A 24,541-nucleotide genomic window follows, 5' to 3' on the forward strand; every position below is an offset into this window, starting at 1 on the left:
CAAAGAGAGGAGACAGAGTCTGTTCCCAATCCAGCCCTCACCAAAACTGTTGATGAATCGGTCCCCTCCAATATAGCATCCTCTAGCTCAACAAGGCCTGGCCCAGAAGGGGGGCCTCTGGGCACTACTACAACAGAAATAAAAGAAAATGCACCATTATGTCTAAGATCCTGCCGAGGAGTAAACATCTGCCATATTCTCAGACCTTTATTCCTAGCTGGGTACCTGCAAGGGTTATTCACTCTGTGAACTGCGACAGCAGCTACAGCCTGGAAACAAAAGGCATAAAGGAGCCACCACACTCCTCAATTTTGAGTTACAAAGCAGAGAAAGGATAGGAGAGGCTCAAATCGTGAGAGTTTCAGCCCCTCACACAATCAATTGGAACAGCATGTTCTCTGGCAGCAGGTGGAAAATTTACTATTCTAGGCATTGCTGGTTTATAGAGGGTGTTTGACAAACTAATAAAATGAAAAATGTGCCTTAGGTACTTGAGTCAGGGTGTTTACTTACTTGGTTATTTCTCCCAAAGTGATCAATGAGAACGCCGAACACGTAGGTGTGACTGCCCCTTGCTAATGGGGTGCTCTGCTGGCTCAGTGAGCGGAAGAGTCTGGGCTCCATGGAAGGATATAAGCTGACAACAGACAGTCACATACTGCCAGCAGCTAGGAGGGGTGGAGGAACAAGCCTCTACCCTACCACAAAAAGCATATAGCGTGTGGAAACAAAGACATATTTACATTTTATAAAAGCAGCAGGACCTGCAGGAGATGGTGCTGGGGAGAAAGGCAGATGTGGGACTGCAGAGGAGGAGAGAGATCAGAGGGTGATTTGACAGTCACCAGCTTAGAGATAGAGACCAAAACACTGGAAACATGTACGGTCGCCAAGGAGTGCAGAGGGAAGAGAGAAAGTGGCAGAGGACAGAGCCCTGAGAGGGGAAGAAGAGGAGTCACAAAACGCAACAGTTCAGGGGCAGTAAGAAAGGAACATCAGGAAAGCCCAGGAGGCAGCGAAACCTGAGACGAGGATGGTCTGTGAGCTAAAGAGAATGGAACAATATGCTGACTTGCCTAGATATCCAGTTGTGACTAGAGAGGGCAGAAACCAGATGGAAGTGAGTTAACAATAGAACAGGAATAGAGAAGATGGAGGCAAGGGGGATGGACAACTGCCCCAAGGAGTCTGGAGGTCAAACCCTGATGTGCACATGTTACAGGCAGGAAAACCAACGTGACCCCCCAAAAGAGAATGAACCGACCAGGAGGTCATTACTAGCAGCTCAATGGCCTCAGAGAGTTTAGAACAAAAATTTGCACATCCCTGCTCTTGGGCAGGCTACGAAGAACAAACGAGTTCAAAGCTCCCCAGAGACTGGAGATTCTCCAGTGCGCTCCACAAACAGCTTCTTTCTTCCAGCTCAAAGGAGAGGCTGCACCATAAAACAAGTCCCATACACATGCCTGATGCCCAATTCCTACTGTGCAGGGAGAGCTGCTCAAGTCATCTTCACCCTTCTGCAGATGTTGCCAATCAGCAAGGCCTTCGGCCATTTACAACATACAGGCCCAGGAGCAACTATGCTTTGAGGCCTTACCCATTAGATGGGCCTTAAGTGAATAATGAAGGGCCGATCTGCCTGACGAGAACCTCAAAGTACGAGACAGGGTCAACCAAGGTTTGCAACACTAGAATTCCCTCCTCCCCCCATACACCAAAGCGCTTCAAGACTTGTTTCCCCTTGCACAGTTGCGGGAGCATGCTGAGGTTTTGTTTCTGCTCTGACACCCCTGAATGTGTTGCCTTATTACATAAACTAATGGGGTGTTTTTGTTGAGGTGCTCAGAGAAAGTCAGCGCCGGGTGTATAAATTACATTATTAGAGTCTCAGCAGCTGGGGGCTGCTGAAACTGAGCACTTCTGACCTAGAGCACCCTTCCCTGTGCAACTCACCTTGAGAACTGGCATCTCCTCTGGAAGGACACAGCACCCCCCCCGCTGAGCTACAGTGACAGGACCCACGTAGCAGCAAAAAGGAAGCAGTGTGAAATATTGTTTAGAGACCAATATCCTTGAAAGCCACTTGACTCCTTTATGTGTCTTCTGATTTCCCCCCATCTTGAGAGAGGTTTATAGGTCTGCTGCATACTCTTTACTGCTACTGAAAACTGCATGGGGAATGATTGGTGCAGAGGAACAATAGACACATGGCTGAAGATCAGGTCACTGCTGCATACACATAGTCCAATGGGGATTAAGCAAATGTCCTCATCTGCATGAAGGAGTTTGGCACAGAACCTCCAAAACTCAAGACAAGGAGATATCTGTGAAGATGATCCATGATGAATGGGTGCCTCTTTGGCAGAGCATGTCAGCAAATCCAGAGAGGATCGGCTGAGATCAGGAAAATGCCTCTGTTCTAGCTGGAAGAAGAGGGAGAAAGGACAAAGTGCTGGAGCAAAAGAGAAGAAATTCAACTCTGCAGTAGAAAGGTTTTATTTTTATTTGGTTAAATGGGCTGTAACTGCACGTTTCTTAAGTACACACCAGATAAAGAGTTCACTCTGCAATTCAGAGGAGGGCAGTTCACTGTCAAATAGACTATTCCATTCTGATAGGAGAGCAATAAAACCTCAGGGCTACTGCTGCCAGCAACCAAGAGAGTCGTAATCCCTTTCAGGTACAGCCTGTGCTTAGAATCAAGACACACCTGAATATTTGTGTTGGTTTGCATTCCAGATCAGGATTCCTCTCTTGCCAAAAAAACTGGTTACAGTAATGTTGCAGATGAAGTGTCAAATTCTATAGGTAGCTTGGAAAAGCAGTTCAGACTGACACTACATGGAGCAGATGTTCCAGGGAAATTCTTCTAGTGCCCCCCCCCACCCCGACCCCCAAAATCAGACATTTTAAAATTTCTAAGACTTGATTCACCCAAAAAAGGTTCCCATAAGCTGAGCCTTGCAGAATTTCCCCCAACTGCATTTGTATCAACCATGATTCCACACAGCCAAAATCCGAACAGTGGGATCAGTTTATACTTTCCCCAAGCCTATACCCTGGGAAGCGTTCCTAGATTAGAGAAGCCTTTTCGCAAAAACCCACACACCACTTCCATCCATTTCACAAGAAGACTACAACACTGCTACATCCAATTCCTTAGAAGCTTCCCAAGAGCTTCAGAAGGAAGAAAGTCTCCTGAGAGACAACCTGCTAAACTGGTTTTGTTGTCAGGGCTTAGTTTGGTCCTGCCTTTTCTGCAAATTGCTGAGATGCTACCTTCATGAGATTGTGGATAATGAACGACTTGAGCAATGGGCATTGCCTGCAGGTAGTAGAGTCCTCATTTCAGTTGATCCACGCTGCACATACCCTGTAATTTCAGTCAGCATTGGTTAGACTGCACTAAAAAAGCCAGTCATTTCATTGTCATGCGGCATGTACTCTCCAGCTAGCGTCACACTTGTCACAAGACAGCTCTAACTCACCCAGGTCACCCAGATGGCCATAGGGAAATGTGGTCATTAAGATATTTTTCTTTTCCATTTCATAGTTCAAAACACCTGGGAGAGCTCTCTCAACATTTCCAAATGAAGAAATGTATTAAATGAGTCACAAATAAATTCCTCTTTTCCCCAACGACATTCCCATCATCCTTGGAAAGTTTACTGGAGAAAAAATTCAATTTAGGAAATTTAGCCTTTAGCCAAGAGCTCCCCTGCTGGTGTTTCTCGAGGGCCTGGAGTTAATAGTCCACACTTCTCATGGTGGCGATGTTGCTTGCTAACCTGCGGGGCAAGCTTTTGGCTGTTTGCCTGTAGTCTTCTGGTTTGGTCTTCAACAGCGTTACAATGTTTTGTAGTGTCTTTGAAGGCTGAAGTCCGAGGGCATCCATCACATTTATCAGATAATCTACAAGAATGAAGGACAAAATGTATTTAAACAGGCAATGGTTACTATGTCAAACACTCCCCAAAGTAGAGCCATGTAATAGAGAAGCCTCCATGGCAATTCTGCCCCCAAAGCACTACACCAGATGTCCTCTGTCCATCAGCACTAGTTCAGACTAACTCACAGCACCTGAAAAGCGGCTGGAATCTAGTTACGCTCCCATCTTACATTTTGGATCTTCGGTTACTGCTTTACGTGATCCGTGGTTTTGGTCAGAGGAATGGGGTACATTTCAATAACTGCACAAACTAACAGGAGAGGATTCAATCACTTCTTCTCTCCCTATCCCCTCAACACCTGTTGGAAAGGCCCAGCTTCTCCAAGTGTCCAGGAGACAAGTCTTGCCAAAAACAAAGCTGTCGGGTTTCAACTCTGACCACTTGGTTTATCTCTGCAGCTTTACTAGTTGACATGTCACTCAGAGAGTGACTTGGGCTGCAGTCTGGCACATGCCCTTAGTACCAACAGTGGGGAACAATGGGCTCTGAAATTGAACCACTAACCGGCCATCTCAGCTGTTAGCTGCAACATCATCAGAAGCCTTGAGATGCAAGATATCGAGCAGCTCCTTTAGGAGCTCTTATCCCCCAAAGAGCCCACTAGGGAATGACAGCAAACCGCACTGCTTGGGAGCTTACTGGCACACTACAGGATTGGGGTCTAGGAGAGTAAGGCCTGCTAGGGAGAAGCAGCTCACTAGACAATGTATGTTCTGCACTCACCAATGTCTGTGGCTAGCTGCTTCGCTGAGTGAAGGGTGAGCTCTGGAATCTGCAGGATAACTTCACAGTAGGTTTGCATTGTAGCTCTGGCGACGGAACCTAGCCAGTAGTCAGCCATGTTGTCCAGCTCAGGTAACTCGTCACCTGAACAGAAAGTTCTCATTAGCCATCAGAACCCCTACTCGCCTGCGCTTACTCAGTCTGTAGCTGGGGGTGAATTTTGTGCTAGGTAAAAGAAAAAGTCAGTTTAATCTGAAAAACTTTAAGGTACTGGAACTTAGACAGAAAGCGGTTCTCAGACTGGTCTATGGAGAGTGGGGTGGTGACTGGTGCTAGCTCTTTTAGTTGTTATCAGCTGCTATCTCACATTAAAAGGTAGCTAAATACACAACACTCTTTCTTCATGTTACTCATCCTCATTAAGTCATTTCCACAGAGATATGAGGCAACCATGCACAGCAGTGGGCTGGGTTCCGGCTAGCACTTCTTCTCTAATTCAGACATGGAGAAGCCCTCCAGTAAGCAACAAAGGTCCCTGCAGAATGGATACATGCAAGGCGTCCTCTGTTCACGGCAACGTGCGAGGTGTTTCGAAAGCTAATGAAACCCTTTTAAATATGAAAATACTTTAACGAAAGAAAATCATGCACATCGCAAGCTAAACCACACATCGTATTTTTAGCAAGCTACAGGAGGAAAAAGGTAAAGAACAGAATTATCAGACAGAGATGAACATGATTTGTTGGGGAAGAGTCAACATTACTTTTGTAAAGGGACATCACGCCTCACCAATCTACTAGAATTCTTTGAGGAGGGTCAACAAACACGTGGACAAGGCAATCCAATGGATATAGTGTAATTGGACTTTCAGGAAGACTTTAATAAGGTCCACCACCAAAGGCTCTTAAGCAAAGTGAGCAGTCATGGGATAAAGGGAAGGTCATCTCATGGATCAGTAACTAGTTAAAAAGACAGGCAATAAAGGGTAGGAATAAATGGTCACTTTTCACAGTGGAGAGAGATAAATAATTGTCCCCCAGAGATCTGAATGGGACCAGGGCTATTCATCGTGTACATAAATTATCGGGAAAAAGGGGTAAACAGTGAGGTGGCAAAGTTTGCAGATTATGCAAAATTACTCAAGATAGTTAAGTCTAAAGCAGATTGTGAAAAGTTACAAAGGGCTCTCACAAACTGGGTGACTGGGTAACAAAATGGCAGATGAAATTCAGTACTGATAAATGTAAAGTAATGCACATTGGAAAACATAATCCCAACTATACATACAAAATGATGGGGTCTAAATTGGTTGTTACCACTCAAGGAAGATCTTGGAGTCACAGTGGATAGTTCTCTGAAAACTCCCGCTCAATGTGCAGCGGCAGTCAAGAAAGCAAACAGAACGTTAGGAACCATTAGGAAAGGGAGAGATAATGCCACTATATAAATCCATGGTACACCAACACCCTGAATACTACATGCAGCTCTGGTTGCCCCATTTCAAAAAAGATCTATTAGAAATGGAAAAGGTCCAGAGATGGGCAACAAAACGAACAGGGGGATGGACCAGGTTCCATGTGAGGAGAGACTAAAAAGACTGGGGCTGTTCATCTTGGAAAAGAGGCGACTAAGGGGGATCTGACAGACTTTATAAAATCATGACTGGGGTGGAGACGGTGAACAGGGACGTGTCATTTACCCCTTCAGACAACCAGGGGTCACCCAATGAAATCAATAGGCAGCAGGTTTAAAACAAACAAAAGGAAGTACTTCTTCACATAATGCACAGACAAGCTGTGGAACTCATTGCCAAGACTATAACAGGGTTCAAAAAAGAATTAGATAAATCCATGAAGCATAAGTCCATCCATGGCTATTAGCCAGGATGGGCAGGGATGTAATCCCATGCGCTGGGGTCCCTAAACCTCTGACTGCCAGAAACTAAGAGTGGACGACGGGAGATGGATCACTTGACGATTGCTCTGTTCTGTTCACTTCCTCTGGGGCACCTGGCATTGGCCACTGTCGGAAGACAGGATACTGGGCTAGACAGACCATGGGTCTGATCCAGTATGGCCGTTCTTATGAAGAACACAAAGCATCAAGCCATACACTGCTTCAACTGGCAGTGAAAACAAATGTCCATAAGAGATTAAACACCGCAGACCAAGCCACTTTACAATTTAACATTAAGGGGATGGAATGAGGAATTCAAGTTACAGGTGCTTTCCTTCAGCTCTCACGGAGGTCTGGGTGATCTGATCAGCAACAGCAGAAGGAAGAGCCCTTGATAATCCTTATTTACGCCAATCTGGGTAAAATGGCAGGTTGGAAACATGAACATTGTGTATAATTATTGTTCTTTATAGTATGTCTAGTAAACTGCTCAGGACCCAGCTCACCCCTACAATATTCCCTCCCCGCCACCCCGTGTATCACAGGTAGGAATGCACATATCTGCACAGGCATCCATGTCAGATGAGCAGCTATTCAGGCCAGCTTTCCATGCCATGTCAGGATACAAGCACAGAGGTAACAGAATTGAGGGACAGGTCAGTGGGGAGCATTGAAGCCAAAAGCCTCATTTGAGAGGTCTTTGAGAAACACGAAGGCGGGCCAAAATGTAGAGCTCACAGGAGCCTCACTCCTGCCAGCTACAAGAGTTTGAAGAGGACTACTGATGCTGTAGTGACTGAAGTGTTTTCCCTGAAACCACCACCCACCTTCATCACACTCAGGGCAGTGCCCGTCTGCTTCAGCCAGTCACATACCAACAGCTTATGGCTGTGTGGCTGCACAAAAGCCAGGGGAGCACAGGGAGTCTCAGGAACAGGAGAGGGGAGGACAGTAGGGAGAAGGGGAGCCTAGGATTTGACAGGATGCCACAAGCTTATTTAACAGTCAGCCCCAGAGCAGGGTTATGGGGCCAGAGGGCAAGAAACAGGGATGGTCTCTGCCAGGCTATGCATTGATGTTATTCAGAAGAGACTCCACCAAAGTGGTGAATTTGCTTAAGTGTGACCCTCCCTCATTTAATACTTTAATTAATCCTCAGGCTTGGCACTCGTGTAGTGCTGTTCACCCAGGCAGCTCAGAGCACTTCACAAAGCTGAGGAGGAAGTAGTGTTTTCCCCATTTTACAGATGCAGTGACTGAAACAGACAGACGTGAAGCGATTTGCCCAGGGTGTACAATGAGTTAGTGGCTGAGCTAGGAATGGAACACAGATCTGCTTCCCCCAGCACACTCTCTCCACTTTTGTGTCGCTTTGTGCTACCTAGGTATGGCTTGTTATAGTGCTCAGATCATGTGATCTTTTATTAGCTAGACAAATTATCCAAACAGCTTCTCTGTGGACAGTGTTTCTCTCAAACATCAGTGGTTTGGTGCCAGCCAAAGAGCAGTGCTCATGATGGACATTTCAACACTGACAGCTCAGAGGGGTTTCCAGGGCATTGTCACAAATAACGAAGATTTAGAGCTAGAAGTAAGTGAACGCATCAAGTGCAGCTACAATTGTGATTCAACTCGACACCCAAAGGGAACCACACAGCATTTCCCAGGAACTCACACTGACCGTGAGACAGATCCTAGAGAACCAAATAATGCCCTGGCGTTGGCACGTTAACCAACTCATCTCTTCATTCTCACATATAGCCCCCATGTGGGCTCATCCCCTCTTCAGGGCAACTTCCCTCAATACAGACATCAACACAGCTCGACCTAAAGCTTCTAGTTTCAGTGAAGGTGCTGAAGTTTTCCTCATTAACTAGGGTCTCATTGTGAGTATTAGGGAGGGACAACCGGAAGGCACTATATGGTTATACAGTAAGGTACCACATCAGCAGGGAAATCAACCTCATCCCCGCATCTCATATCTCTGCAATGCTAAAAATACACGCTTTCCTCCAGACACCTCAGTGAATCGGTCTTGTCCTACCTTGCTCTGGTGGATACGGCAGTTTACCAGCATGTAAAGCTAGTTCCAGAGCAGAATCTTCCTGAGTAACAAATGGCTCGAGATGAAGTGGGAGGGACATAATATATTGTCCAATCTAGGATTAAAAAAAAATGAAAACCGTAAGCGTGACACTGAATTATTAAGGTTTGTGCATTAAGTGGGCACTTCACTGAATGAGATGCCAATGAGAGAGGACTCCCCACCTACAAGGTCTGAACACAGAGCGTGACAGCAGCTCACCAACCCACACTATGCCAGGAAGTGACGTCCATCTCTCGCTGACCATTAATTCCCTTTGTACAAACAAAAGTTTATTTTCCAAGAGGTCAAGGCCCAGTTACAGGAGCAACCATGGCAAGAAAGACTGATACACAGATTCCCAGCTATAACTGCATTGTACTCTGGGCAGGGGCATAGCTCAGAGCACTCTGCCTTCACCCACTGGTGCTCTGGAGAGCAGATCGAGTCTCATTAACATCTCTTTTACTGAGCTCACGTTGCGCTCTCTCTTCTACATAGAAAGTCCAGTTTTGTGGATTTGAGTTTAAACGGCACTTGTAGCTTTTTGGCCATGCAGCAGCTTGGTTTTGGGGCCACCCAAGGAGAGTCTCACTTGGTCTCAATCCATAAATCACGCTCCCATCTCAATCACAGGTTAAAGAGTGGCTTGGGAAAGAAAGCAGACTTTCTACATCTGAACAAGTCCCAGAAGCCCCTCCTGGGCCCAGAAAGGCTCAAATTCCCTTTGAATCCTTACAGAACGAGACCCTAACTGATGCCATGACGTGCTTGGTTTAAAATTGCACTCAACTGCTGCCAAATGTATCCATCACTCTCACCAATCCCACCAGGGCCTCTCTCAGGCAGTCTGCATCAGCAGCTTGGTTACACGAATTTGGTGGCGGGGTGTCCCCTCTTTTCTTCCTGCGACACTGCCCACGAACCTTGTGTTGTAACAGAACCCTCCCAGGTGGCTGAAGTTAGAAATAAGTGGGGAAATTACCCCACAGCTCAGCAGGCGACCAACTCTTGGTATCTGCATGCGATGGGAAGAGGCAAGTTTCAGAATGCCAATACCAGAAATGAACTGACCGCATCCTACGGCCTCAGGTCCTCCCTTCAGCTGCTCAGCTGGGGCATACCCCTCAGGGCCTCTTCCTTGTGCATGTCTGAGAATGAGACATGCAGAATGAGAGCAGTGCTGCCCGGGGCACATCACAGTGAAGAGCAGACATCCTCCTGTTTGTCAAATTACACTGGGGGTGGAGTGAGCATCCAGCAGCCAGTAGGTCAGTACAATTCTCTTGAGTATCGGACTGATCTTTGCTCACTGGCACAGGCTTCAGAATTACTGCCCCTGGCCCATTTAGAGAGAGAGACGATAATGAGAAGCAGCAGGTGGAAGAAGTTCAGGAGCAGTCCTCAAGCCTCTGCTGGTGAGTAAGGATTAAACAGTATATAGCCAGCAAGACCAACCAGTGAGACTGATGGCCCCTGTTCACTCTTGGCATCCCAGCACCAGAAGATTATCGCTGCAGCAGAAAGGGAGATGGGAGAGGCTCCCATGTATTGAGGGGAAAAGAGATCAAGCTCTTTTCAAGCCAATAATGACACTAAGTCATCCCAGCAAACGGCAGGGACTCCAGCCCTATGTGCTCAGTGTGATTACTCTGCTGAGCTAGCCTCTCCAAGAGCTGCGTGACTGAAGAGATACTGAAAGATGCCACTTTTCCATAGTTACAACTAGGAAGCAGGGGGTGCCAAGGACTGCAGCAGAGTAACCCACCCCAGTACAAGTGTTAACACAACTCAATAGAGAAGTAATTTTCCACCACCTTTCCTGGGCTCTCCAGAAACCTTGGTGCTTTCCTGGCACCCTTTACAAGAGGTCCCTCTCCAACAACTGCCTAAAATCCTCACAGAGTGGTGTTCAGAAATCCTAGGGGTAGGAACCTGGACCAACAAAACAGCAACTCCTACCCTCATACAATGAACAAAAATACTCTGACAGCCAAATTACAGAGTCCCCCGAGATTTGGCCATTTCTAGAAACTATCCCCATGTGCTCTTACGTTGCTGATGTACTCAAGAGGAGTCAGACTGAAGTTTGGCAGGTCATCTGTTAGTGTCTCCCCAATGCCACCTGAGCTCCAGCCCTAGGAAGGAGTAAAGCAGAGAATGAGTCAACACTCTCTTCAGCCAGCATGAGTAGCAGCCTCCAAGAAAGGGAGTGGGGTCATATGCTAACAAGGATCGGGATTGCCAGTGGACTCCTAAAGAAACCAAGGACTGTGGAAAAACCCCTCCTCTAAAACACTTCTCTAAAACCTTGTACATAGGTTGAAATTAATTATTTTCACAGAAATGTCGGAACGCTGGAGCCACAAATCCCAGCGGACGATGCAGTGGTGGGGGCCTGTGGGGCTCTCCTTTGAAGCAAGAGCACAGTTCCAAGAAGGGAGTTTACACCCGAGAAAACAGAAATCCTGGTAGCTGTGAGGGCATCCAATATGAGAGGCAGTGAGGGTTTACTAGTCTCAAGCTCCCAAAAAGCGTGGGGAGAGATCCATGCTAGGTTTTCCCACTAGCTATACTGGATCAGTGGAATCATCCAGGGAACTTACCTCCATCCTGGAAATCAGTAAGAGCTGCTGTTTGATGCGAAGAAAAACAGAGTCAAATGCCAGCTGGTGAGCTAGCTGGTTGAGGTGGGTAAGGGCAGATCGAGATGCAGACAACAGGTTGTGGTTACTCGTCCCTTTCTCCTAACACAGAAAGGAACAGTTACATACAGATGCCACTAAGCTGATCATAGGAGGCCTAGGTTAAAATATCAGAAAGCAAAGGTTTTGATTGGGCTCAGCACAAAGGATCCTCGTCCCACAAGGGCCAGACACATTACCAATGGAGAGCACTACCTCTCCTTCCTACTCAAGGCCCCTAGGGAGCAAGGTCCCTGAAAGGAGGCAGGAAAGGGTGGCACCCTCCACCACCACATCCCCTCCACACCAGCCAGCAGACCTGGTCAGGCACAGAGGGGAGCACACCTGTAGCTGCTGAAAGGGTGGAAGTGGAAGAGATGCCACTGCAGTATGCACTCCCCACACAGCAGCACGCCCTCTCCACACCCCATCCAGTACAAACCAAGGCTTAACAGTCACAATCCAACCGAAAGATTTTCCCTGGTTCCATATAACTCCTTTGGCCAGTTGCAGGAGGGGCTGGCAACAGCACAGAGATTTTATTGCACTCTGCCAAGCAATCACTAAAAGAAACCTTAGATAATATAATCCATTTGCTCACTAAAGCTATTATGAAGTTACAGAAATGAGGAGGAGGAATACAAACATGACCTTTAGATGACCATGGACAGAGGGCACAAGCAACTGGCCTGCTGTGTGGAATCAAGGAATAGCTTTGCACAAAAAGTTGGTACAGAGAAGGCTGAATACAGAAATGTGACTATGTTATTTCTACACAAATCAAATGTGTAATATTGAGGGTACTGATGCATGAGTTATGTGTAATTTAAGTACCAAAAAATTCAGGACACCCTGGGAAAATAAGGAAGACAGAACAAATAACTTAGCTTTATTATTACAAACGATCTAAGGAAGACAAACAAACATAAATTAGATCAGTCCTGAAGATAACTGGAGTTGCTTTACCCTGTTCGCAAATGCACACATGAATGCACAGGCAGAATTACACACAGTTCAGGATGGGTACACCAGCAGAGTGTAACTTGCTGAGAAAATCTTGGAAAGACAATGACCAGACTTGGAGCTCAAGGTGGCCCTCAAATACAAACTATCCCTTGCCTCTTGCCTTGGGATATCTCATCTGAACTGCACGCACCCAGAGCTCTGTACTTCAGAGAGAGGGAGTGAGCCCAGAGCCTCACAGCTCTGGACATTTCGTTCTTTTGGGACTGGGGTGTCTGGAGATTTTGGAATGCCCCTCCCAATCAACAGGCTGCTGTTATGGAGGCATGTGACCAGGGAGTGGCCCCAACTGCCAGATGTGTCCCAAGCAGCACAGCAGTCCTACCTTTAGGGTATGGAGTGTTTCCATGAGGCTGGCATACTCAGACGGAGTCTCCTTCAGGAGGGAATTGTATTCCTGCCAGGGGTTCTTAACTAAGCTCTTCTTCTCTGCAGAGCTGGCATCCTGAAACCCAGACAGACTACAAGGGCTGTAGGAGTCCAACAGGTACTTCCCAGCAGTGGATAAAACCCTGAAACCAACCAACACAACTAACAAGGTTACAAGCAAACTCCACTGAAGTTGGCACTGGGTTGCTCCAAGAGAATTCCTGAGTTTCTCCCACGGCCCCTGCCCCAGCCCTGCATGGAGTTTCCCCCATGGTCCTTCTGGGAGGCCCCATCTCAGCATCACCAGCTTTACTGACACACAAGGCTCCAGCTTGAGAAATAAAGCAAAGAACAGAGCTAATGTGCCCCTGCCCTCCACATGTTTTTTTAAACTCTGACAAACAAGTTAAGCAGCCTCTACCGGGCCCTGAGGTTAGTCCACTCTGCCCTATCATGTTTCACACCCTCCCTCCCACAGTTGGCAGAAATGGTGCCATGTGTTGCTCTGTGATGACCTCCACCTCACCCCAGCAGCCAATCTTGGCGCAGAAGTCCCAGAGGGAGCCCTCCAGAGCCAAATGAACGTCTCTAAGGGTATGTCTTCACTACCTGCCGAATTGGCGGGGATCGATCTATCGCATCTAGTCTAGACACGATAAATCGACCCCCGAGCGCTGTCCCCTCGACTCCTGTACTCCAGCGCCGCAAGTGGTGCAGGCAGAGTGGACTCACTGCGGTGGAGACATCACGGTAAGTCGATCTAAGTACGGCGACTTCAGCTACGTTATTCATGTAGCTGAAGTTGCGTAACTTAGATCGATCCCCCCCGCATCCCCAGTGTAGACCAGGGCTAAGACATAAGGTAGCCATTCCACAGATCTATCAGCAGCAGAAACTTGCTCCCACGTGGCAATGTGAGAGCGGCACTGCAGCTTCAGATATCTGTAGGGACTCTAATAAGCTTGCAGCATGCCAGAATCTCACCCCCAAAATCAGGATGGGAGACAACCCAACCACAAAACCAGTCCTAGGTTGAAGGGGTTAAGAGTTGGGGCATCCTCTGTAAACTGTCCCCTTACCTGCTCTCCCAGTCACCCCCAAAAGCCACTCTTTGTACACTGCAAATGAAGTTCCCATTAGCTGGTGATTTACAGAACCCTCAAGGGATAAGCAGAAGCCTCAGCAGCACAGGGCATGCTCCTTTTGTCTGGCCTGGTTATTTACCTAGCTCCTGAATCTCCTGGAAGTCACTAAGATGGCTCCTGATAAGAGAGATGCTGCACGTGGGCTTTGTCAATAAGGTGCTCATCAGAGCTTCCCAACAGCAGCAGCAAGTGGAAACTTTACTGGCTGCATTTCCTGCCTTCTCAGGAACAGATGCGAGTACCTCAATTCCACACAGCAAAGCATCTAAACTGTTTCACTCTGCCAGTGCATGCTCTTCTCTCTATCTCTAACCATCCCTCATTAGAAAGCCCAGCTTCATTTTGTGACCCCATAATGTTTGAAGCTATTGCCTCCCTTATTCCTGCCCCCGCAATTTTATAGGCCATCGTTACACATTTGGGTCTTGACCAGGGAGACCTAGGTGGACTGGCGGTGTACACAAAGTCACTACTTTTCCACTGCCATTAGCAAAGTTCATTGGCTCTTGCGTTCCTTCTGCAGCCTCCATACAGACGGAGCACCTTGGGGTTTGGTTCCTTTTAACTGGATAGACCCGTATACGGATTGCACGCTAACCCCAGCATTTCCTACCTGTTTGCTAGCTGCTGCTCAAAGTCCCCGCACTGCCGAAGGAGTTCACCACAGGTAGCTATTATCCTGGGAGGGAACAGAACAAAACACACCACGCTGTGAACCTGGGGGAGTCAGCACACAGGTTCCCAGACTCTCCCTCACGCCATCTAGCCTTAGTATGCAAGTCTCTGGGAATAAAGTTCATCACTGGATGATTAGAGGGAGCTCTCCCCATGGTAGGAATCACTTTTTCAGCTTGGCAGTTAACATGATGCTTATATCCTCACTCTCTCCTGCTGATGTCACACCGTAGCCAGGTCTGCACTACACATCTCTGAAATACTTCCCACCATGGCTAACACCAGCTCAGCTCCAGTAGCTATTTTAAGTGATGTATCCTGCTCTGAGCAGAATCAGTAAACATACTGCTTAAAATGCCAACAGCCACCTAACGCTCAATCTCCACTAACACTTCCACTAATTTAGATGCCATGTAGACATAGCCCTATGTCAGGGGAGGGCAAACTTTTTGGCCTGAGGGCCACATCGGGTTTCCAAAATTGTATGGAGGGCCAGTTAGGGGAGGCTGTGCCTCCCCAAACAGCCAGATGTGGCCCGGCCCCCAACCGACCCCCCCCTGCTTCTTGCCCCCTGATGGCCCCCCCCCGGACTCCTATACCATCCAAGCCCCCCGTTCCCTGTCCGCCCCCAGACCCCCTGCTCTGACTGCCCCCGCTGCCCCATCCAACTCCCCCCTCTCCTTCCTGAGTGCCCCCCCGGGACCCCTGCCCCATCCAACCACCCTTTCTCCCGGTCCCTTGACTGCCCCCCGCCGCCCCATCCAACCCCTCCTCTCCTTCCTGACTGCCCTCCCGGGACCCCTGCCCTCTGACCGCCCCAACCCCTATCCACACCCCCGACCCCTGACCCCCCTCCCGCCCCCCCGAACTCCCTTGCCCTCTACCCAGCCGCCCCTGCTCCCTGCTCCCTTACCACGCTGCCTGGAGTACTGGTGGCTGGCAGCACTACGGCCGGGCTGCACAGCACAGGGCACCGAGTCAGCCGGACTGTGTGGCACAGGGCACCGGGTGTGGGGGCTCTGCCGCGGCGCTGCCCCAGGAGCCCGCAGCCCCCACCACGAGCAGTGTTCGGGGGTGCAGCACGCTGAGGCTGCTGGGGAGGGGAGACAGCGGGGGGCGAGCCCCCTGGTCCAGGAGCTCAGGAGCTGGACAGGAGGGTTCTGCGGGCTGGATGTGGACCACGGGCCGTAGTTTGCCCACTTCTGCCCTATGTGAATCTGAACTAGCAGGGCCTCATCAGAGCCACATTTGTTTGATATCAAACCAACTTTAAAGTAGATCATACTGGAGGCCTAGATTATGGAGTGTCCCTTTCTTGAGCATTCAGATGGTTATGGCCTGAAAGACAGGCTCCAGGGTTCCAGCTGCCTTGGGGTTTGTTAGGGTTTTCAGAAATCATCACTTCTCCATCCCACTAAGCAGATGTTTATAAAAATTACAAACAAAAATTCCTCTAGTTTTGCAGCCACTACCACCACAGAGTGTCCTGCCTTCCCCTTCTTCCCAAGCAGCCTGGCTCTGAAGCAGCAGTCAAATTAGAAACAGTTTCCCACAGTAGTGACCACACTACGACGCAGGCTTGTTCACATGGTCAGAGAGCTTTTACTAAATTGTTGCCACAAAGAAATCCACTAGTTAATTTCACCTCTGCTCAAAACTGACAGAGTATGGGTGAGCAAAGAGACTCAGAATTAGCCAAAGGTACAAAAAGAACAAGTTCTAAAAATGGCAAATGGGAGTGGGGACTCTTCATACTTCCAGAAGGGAGTCTCAAGCAATAGAGAAAAAGGGAGCTAAAATACCCAGGCTGAAAAAAATAATAAAGACCTTTTCCCCCTTCCGTTCTCACGTAAAAACCAGCTTGACCTCAGGACCAAATACCATGTGCCATTTCTCAAGAGCCCTGTTTCCAGTGTTTGCTGCACCGGAAGCCCGGTTCATGCTATCAAGTTACCGGATAGAGTTTTGGAATGCAGTCCAGTCTTCCTGGAAGAGGGAATCCGAGGGGATATCATCCAGTTTGCACTTCTTTCTTATGGACTGCAAAGTAGTAGTGAAGTCAGACACATACCTGTGTAAAGAGACGGAGCAAAGACAGGCAACGGAATAAGACCTCAGACTACAGCAATGGCACTTGCTATGAGCAGTTCGCTTCATCTCAGGCAAAGAGCCAAAAGCACCTGAACAAGAAGAGGAGCACAAAGGAAGTATTCCTGGCTCCAGCCCAAGCCCTGACATTTGCAGGCTAGAGGTGGTCAGCAGTGGCAGGTCCAGACCCACCCTGGAGGACGAGGGGTTTGGGTGGTGCCCAGAGCACCAGTCACAGTAGCCTGAAGGAGTAGCTGAGTGACTGGAACCCACCGTCATCACGCAGGTAGGAGCAGAGCACTTCTGTTGTCATTAGCATCACTGCTCTCTCCTCGAGCAGACGAGCCAAAGTCAGAGGCTACTGCTCCTCTCACACCTCTTGTTCCCTCACCAAAGAGCAGTGCTCTGCTTCCACCTACTCACGGAACAGGCCTCTCCCCACAGAGCCAATAGTGCACTGATGCTAAGACTTCGTTTATGCAGGGTTAGCAGCTGCCTTGGCCCAGGGAAAAAAGGATAAGTAGGGGAAATCAGTACTGGAATGCTGTCTTAAATGGGAGTATGTGATAGATTTAATAGGGGAAAAAATACATTGCCTCTGATTAGTGTCCCTCGTTATTCTACAGGGAAGCTATGCAGCAAATACTGTAAGGGGGAGGTCACTTGTGCACCGTACATGTTTCCCACTGAGGGTTATCTTCACCAGCCTACCATGCCTCTCTTCTATTAGGCCCTTTCAGAAGTGGTTCTTTCCCAGAAGTGCTTTTAGGCACTTTATCAATGAAAATTCAGGCATACTGTGGCTATGAGGAGCTTTACCTCCAATCATGTTTAACTTCCACTTTTCATGAAAAGCCACAAGTTGAGGGATCTTTATTGATGAGCTGAGTGGCAGATCACAAGGGAAGGGATTATGCTAAACACTAGCTGTGTCTATAGAAACGTGACAATATCACAAACCACAATGTCCTCAGGTCTCCCCCCCCATTGCATTCAGAGCCACCTATTGGACACTTGCTCACTCGTCTGGGATAAGTGTATTAGAAAGACAGAAAATGCTTTACTTTTTGAACAGAGCTTTCAGTGCCTTGAGCAGCCCGCACACCCCCAGACCATCGGTGAGTTTAACGCAGTTGTCAATGGCTCCAGCAGCCAGACTGAAGAGTTTGTTCACTGAGTGGTTCAGCTCCTGGACACAGTCAATTACTTCCCAATGCTCCTGGAGAACAAAAAATACACTGGTTGATCCCAACCCTCCTTCAGCAAGTGTCCCTGCAGTAACCACATTGTACCAGGTCTTTCTGTAGCTAACACTGTAGTTGCTGTAACACTCAGATGGGGAAGGAGGATGTTTAACCCAACAGGCATACCTTCCCGTCAACATCTAATTGTCTCGTGGAGTGCACTGAGGGCTAACAGTCTCCTTTGTTTTCATCCTCCTACACCAGGGGTGGGAAAACTTTTTGGCGTGAGGGCCACATCGGGGTTGCCAAACTGTATGAAGGACCAGGTAGGGAAGACTGTGCCTCCCGAAACAGCCTGGCCCCCACCCCCTCCCACTTCCCGCACCCTGACTGCCCCCCTCAGAACCCCCAACCCATCCAACCCCCCCTGCTCCTTGTCCCCTGACCGCCCCCTCCTGGGCCCCCCGCCCCTAACCACCCCTCCAAGACCCCACCCGCATCCAACCCCCCCTGCTCCCCATCCCCTGAGTGCCCCCGGACCTCTATCCACCCCCCCGCCCCCTGACAGGTCCCCCGGGACCCCATCCCCTATCCAACCCCCCTGCTCCCCATCCCCTGACAGCCCCCTCCAGAACCTCCGCCCCATCCAACCACCCCCTGGTCCCTGTCCCCTGACTGCCCTCCGGGACCCCCTGCCCCCTTACCATGCTGCTCAGAGCAGCCGGAGCTCGCAGCCCCGCCAGAGCCAGCCACGCCGCCCGCCCTGCCCGGCAGGAGCGACGGGCCAGAGTGCTGGCAGCGCAGTGGTGTCTCTGCTGGGAGAGGGGCCAGGGACTAGCCTCCCCAGCCGGGAGCTCAGGGGCCAGGCAGGATGGTCCCGTGGGCCGGATGTGGCCCACGTGCCGTAGTTTGCCCACCTCTGTCCTACACAGTGATAGCACATAAAATTCAGATTTCCCTCTCCTATCTCATCACTGCCTCTAGACAAGATACACTGACCTAACCTTCCTATAGGACAGTGTTCCTCGACCTTTTTTTTTTTTTTTGCTGGCGACCCCCTTTGGACTTTAAAAAAAACCAAAAAACGCTGAGCCCCCTACTAAGCTGGAGTCCGAGCCCCACTACCCTGGGCTGAAGCACGTAACTTGGCTTTGCAGGGCCCTCTGTGGCATAGGGCTCCAGGCAACCGCCCTACTTGCCACCTCCTAACGCCGGCCCAGCACTTGCAACCCCCAGGTTGAGAAACACTGCTATAGGAGATTCTTCTACAGGAAATTCCCTCCCCCACCCACTCAGTCTATGGTAAGAAAACAACAGAGGAGGCAGGAACGCACATAGCTAGTCTATGTAACCATTTGTCATTGTTACGCCATCCTCCCTGCAGTGGTTTGGTATAGCCACTTGCAGCACAAGAATCTGGGGCAGGGACTGTCTTCTAGTCTGTACAGTGCCTAGCACAATACTCCACCTCCACTCATTCTGACTGAAGGACACATTTGCAAAAGGTTAAAAGACACAAGGCAAACTCAGAGGTTTTCTTCCTTGCTTCTAATAGTCTGCTTAAGCGTCCAAGAGGTTGTCTGCTTATCCCAAAGGTTTCCGCTACATTAGATGCATGAAGCACCAGTTACTGATTGCCCAGGAGCAGGCAAAGTTATAAAATTAATTCCAGCAACTTAAGTGAAAAAAGCAATATTTAATTAAAAAGAAAGAAATCAAAGGCAAATGGAAAATGCGAGCCAAAATCTAGGCTCCAACCACCCTGACAAAGATGCTTTAAACTACTCGTAAATATCAGCCTCCAATCACCTGCTGACTACTACTGTACAGATGGAGCAGAATACATTACGTTACCAAGGGCACTGCACTGATCTGGATGAGGAGGTTTTCTTCTTCCAGGTCTCCATACCGCAGCTGGTAGGGCTTATATGGACCATACACTACTTCCACCAGTTCCATCACTTTTACCAGGTTATGCTCATCTATAAGGAATCAGAAGTGAGTGTACAAAGAAATAAATGAACTGCTAAAAGGTGGCCTTAAAGCAGCATGTTAGGCTCTTTCAAAGAGTTGTGCCTATTGACAGCCACTATCACGTGCACGTATACCTTGGGACTTTGCCTAGCACCTTTAAAGCTGAGCTGCAGACTTTTTAAACAAATGGGAACATCATCACTATTGGCTCCTTAATACCCAGGTATTCTATTTCAGCAAGCACAGCAGGAAATTATTAAGAATATTCCTGGCTGCTCGAGAACAATCTGGGGCCACAAGTCTTCCAGCCAGCTATCTATCACCCATCCCCAGCCTGCACAATCAAAGACGAAGTAAGGAATCTGTCTGAACTGTGCCTGCCTAAAGAGAGTATAGTCTCATTTTATGTCCCATCAAAGATTCTAAAAGGAAATTACACAGTCTTCATCCATACCTAAAATAAATGATGCCAACTCATTTCATGTAGACTACTACACAGCCACAGTCACTCCCAACCTGGCCTGAAAGTGAACCAGTTGACCTAATGCCCCACTGACAATCTGCTTAGTCACCCAGCTCCCGCATTCCTGGGATGCTTCTGCTTTTGCATGTTGCTTTTAGAGCACGCCACCTTGTTGCAGGGTAATATGCAAATAAAGAATGCAACTTTTATTCCCAACTGTTCAGTAACTGGTTTCCTATTCTCTCATCTTACAAACTTCGGCCTCTTCTCTCCAAGTTCCTTCTATACAGGGTCTATGGTATTTATTACCTACCCCAATTAAGCCAGACCAGTGTGTGGCAAGTGTTTGCTAAGAGTGCACGAGGACTTCCAATGAAAAGCAGAACACAAGCACAGGACAATAGCCATGCTTCCTAGAATGGCACAGTCATTAAATGTAATCTACTAAAACTGGGTTTAAATAACTGAGGGGTATGATGCAAAGCAAACACAGGCAGGAAATGCAGCGTTAAAGATAACCCATCAACCTTAACGTGTGATTTTCCTGAACGTTCTCTTTGAAGGGACACGGTGACAAATTAAGATAAACCTATAAAGGTTCATAAATTAAAACTGCTGAGCCTATATAATCAGATGGTCTCATTACTGTTAACTCACCTTCCTCCCTCCCTTACCTCCAACGGTTCACATCAACTGCTCATGGATTTCTGTCTAAAATTGAACTGCAAATGCTTTAGGGCAGGGAGAGGTCTTTACTTTGTTCTGAACAGCACACTTTAGGCACTAAACAAAAGCACACTTAAATAATAAAATTTGACCCACCAATTTAATTTGGTTAAAACATGGTTTTCATAAAACCTAAGACCAACAGAACGGTTTCCACAATTTTTTTTACATTCCAGTGAAAACCATTTTGGCAAACTTTCCCTTGCAATGTTTGAGAAAGCAAACGATCAGGAGAACTTGTTAAGAGAGGCGCGGTCTAAATCAAGAACTCCTGAGCTTTTATTGCCATGCGATCTCAGACAAGTCAAGTATCCTCTGACTCCATTTCCCCATTTATGAGACAGGAATAAAACTGATCCACCTTACAGGGATGTTGCAATTCACCCACCCAAATGTTGTAAAAGGAAAGTGCTAAGTATTCTCTACACAAGGTAGCATCAACATAGCTCTGCTTCAGTAAACACAGCCAGGACTGTGTCAATATATTTGGGATAAGTTAAACATACATTTTAGTACAAACATTATGTAAACAGCAAACACTGCGGATGAAATCCAGATCCCTTACATTGTTGTAGCAGTTTCCATGAAAAACTTGAACCACAGAACGCAAACCACAGAACCCAAAGGCTGTACAGAGAGTTACACCAAAATACACCATAAAGTCTGGGAATATTTGAAACAACAGTCCCTACTTAAGTTAGACAGCATTGCTACTTCCAAGCCTCTTGCAAAGTGGGCTGTGGTGTCATGCAGCTCCAGCAACTTATTCAGTCTGGTTTCCTGGCTGGCCCTCTCCATTGCAGTGCTGAGGCAGACTGGGATTGAAGGCACCAAGGCACCGAGTGTTTGGATCAGCAGCACAGTCACAATTTCATGGGGGTTCTTAAAAACCTGCACGAACAAGGAAGCTGTTAGCAGGAGCATGTGAGCAGGAGCAGGCCACTGCTTCTGCGTAAACTGAGCCCCCCACTCCACCACTTTAGCAAGGGAATCAGCACAATGACCTAGTCAACAGAAGCCATATAGAAGCCCCCAGAAGCAATGCATAAAGAAGAAGAGACTAAACTGCCTCAAAGATGAAATTTAAATTATGTTCATTAAGAGGCAATTGTATGCACATCGAGAACACTGTACTCAGGGAACTGCCAGATCGCTGGATCCTCTCTGGGCATGTGCAATCCCAACTAACACGAACAGGAGCACAGCATTTGAAAACTCACAAATGTTACCAGACTAAAAGCAGGGCCAGGTAAGATTTCTGGAACCTTGCTGACTGAGCATGCAGGAAAGGCTGACTCAGGATATGAAAGCAGAGTTAATCATTGTCACTTTAAGAGCCCAGCCAAGGAGCGCACTTTATCTAAGGCAGCAGAGAATTTATGAGGTTGAGCAGAGGCTGGATCCGAAGGAGGACAGGCAAATAGTGGGCAACGGAGTAGAGTAACAACAAGGCAGAGAGCCTGCTGTGTCTTCAAACAGAATTTAAACAGGTACCTTTGAAAGACACGAGGAAAGGGATAAAGAATCCCACGAATAAGCAGCTAGGTGATGGGGTCAGGATGGACTGAGGAGAGAGTTGGGAAGTACTACATTCTAGCGCCAACGAGAATATAACCAGCCGGCAAATGCTATCCTTAGATCAGCATAACACCAGCTTCACATTCATATCCATCACCCTCATCTTGGTTTGCAGTAGCTTTTACCATCACCACTTTTGACTGACTGGTCAGCTATTCTCTCTAGGTATTTATACAGCCCCCACCACTGCAGTACCAGAACATACACCCCCAGTATCCAACTCGCAGCAGTAAGACCATGAACAGCAAGTAGAACAGGGGGGAAAAAATGGTTTTCCTAACACAAGCAGTGCAGGAGGACTAGGGAGAAAAGCCCTGGATGACATGAGCTTTGGTCCACATGGCAAGGCCCCTCACAATAACCAGGTCCTAGAGCACATGTCAGTGAATAAGCCAGCATCTGAACTGTGATTCACAACTAATTGTTATGCAGGAAAAAAACCCAAAGCTATTATTTCAAGGTAAGGCTGGGTATCCTTGCAGAAAAGGACTCAGCCCTTGTTACAAGCTTCATACCCATGAGATAACAATCTCCCTTACCCTTCACGGGTGAAAACTCTGACAGGCTCAACAATGTCCAACACAATTTGTTAAGCTAAATGAAGAGAGGTTAACTCCTTTTGGGATCAGGTATAAGTATGGTAAGCTCTGCATTTACAAATTCAAATGCTTTTCTTGGTACTGCACAGTCCTGAGGGGTTCCAGCAGAAGTTCCCCAAGAATTCACACACAAATCAGTCAAGCAATCCCTCCAGGGCCTCCTCTAGGTCAGGCGGTAATGAAATTCAGGTATTTCAAATGTTTTACAACAGAACAAAATGCAACACTGACAAATTAGATTTCATGTATGATACAGATGAAAGAGAGAGCAGTTTGAACAGCAGCGATGCAGCGATACTGCCATTGGTCTTGAGTCAAACATTTAATCTTTCTGTGGCAGCAGATGAGCTAGATCCCTAAAGCAAGCTCCAAGACGTTAGTGAAGAGGCACAAAATGAGACCATGAGCTGATCAATTATTCTGAGCCTTATGGGAATTTGCAGTCTTTGTTCCCATGCATTGCACTGATGTTGTTAACTGACAGTAACAGTACCTGCATGACCCACTGGAGTTGCGAGTGCCATGTTCCAAGCAGAGTATCATACAGTTCAGTCAGCTGCCGATTTAAACTTAAGTCACTTTGACAAAGATCCTGCCAGACTGTCACCAGCTGCACCTGCAGGGGTAATAAAAGTCACTCATGCTACAGAATTGGGCCTTGTTAACTCAGAGACATGTCCTAGGGAAACTGCTTCTACACAAAGGCAGCACCCCTCAGATTTGAATGTACCGCCATGCAATCATTCAGCACCCAAGAGGACTCAGACTTTAAAACGTTAAGCTAAAGGCTTCTTGGCTTATACAAAGATTTAATTAACCTTGGTATTTTGCTCATAAATGAGACTGAAACCAATACCACCCCATAACAGTTGAAATATTTGGCAGGCCCCAGCTCTGAAGCTAATCCTCACAAGGCCCACTGCTAATAGGGCTTTGGAGGATCAGGTTAAGGTCAATGAACCATCCAGAATTCCAATCCCATCTGAAGAGAGTTTCCATAATTCAGCAGCAGCAAGTTATAATAAAGTTTAATAACAACCAGAGATCATAAAGGAAGGAAAAAGCAACAACCGAACACCTTCTCAGGACACAGAGAGAAACGCTTTGGGATGCACAACTACATTTTTCATTTGGCCTACTAGCTGCTGTAGGAAGGCACAGGAAGACTCCTGTGGAGAGTTATTCCCCAAACCCCCATGTGCGGAGTAACCACAGCCAGGAAAAGATTCAAGCGGATGAAATGTGGAAGAGAACAAGCGCCATCCTCAGTTTAAATTGGACAAGTGAGATGACCAGAGTGGCAGCCCCCCCTACAGGCTAAACCAAGGAACTACTCCACATTTCTCTCCCCCAAATTAAAATGTGACCATGACAGAGA

General features: G+C 47.7%; 1 protein-coding gene across 4 annotated transcripts in view; it reads right to left on the reverse strand.

Annotated features, from left to right (window-relative positions):
* Positions 1–2,483: 2,483 nt before the first annotated feature.
* COG7 (component of oligomeric golgi complex 7) overlaps positions 2,484–24,541 on the reverse strand; it is a 31,808-nt gene continuing 9,750 nt past the window's right edge. For 2 of the 4 annotated variants that reach the window (XM_077829294.1, XM_077829297.1), the window contains 12 exons: positions 23,657–23,779; positions 21,679–21,877; positions 19,678–19,805; positions 17,704–17,858; positions 16,506–16,622; positions 14,490–14,555; positions 12,688–12,874; positions 11,262–11,402; positions 10,710–10,793; positions 8,617–8,731; positions 4,677–4,820; positions 2,484–3,915 (listed from right to left, as the gene is read on the reverse strand). In XM_077829294.1, the coding sequence (XP_077685420.1) occupies positions 3,749–3,915; positions 4,677–4,820; positions 8,617–8,731; positions 10,710–10,793; positions 11,262–11,402; positions 12,688–12,874; positions 14,490–14,555; positions 16,506–16,622; positions 17,704–17,858; positions 19,678–19,805; positions 21,679–21,877; positions 23,657–23,779 (1,626 nt within the window). In that variant the 3' untranslated portion in view covers positions 2,484–3,748. The other 2 variants (XM_077829295.1, XM_077829296.1) reach the window with 2 other exon arrangements.

The sequence above is a fragment of the Eretmochelys imbricata genome, chromosome 10 (genome assembly GCF_965152235.1).
Source record: "Eretmochelys imbricata isolate rEreImb1 chromosome 10, rEreImb1.hap1, whole genome shotgun sequence".
NCBI classification, from domain to species: Eukaryota; Metazoa; Chordata; order Testudines; family Cheloniidae; genus Eretmochelys; species Eretmochelys imbricata.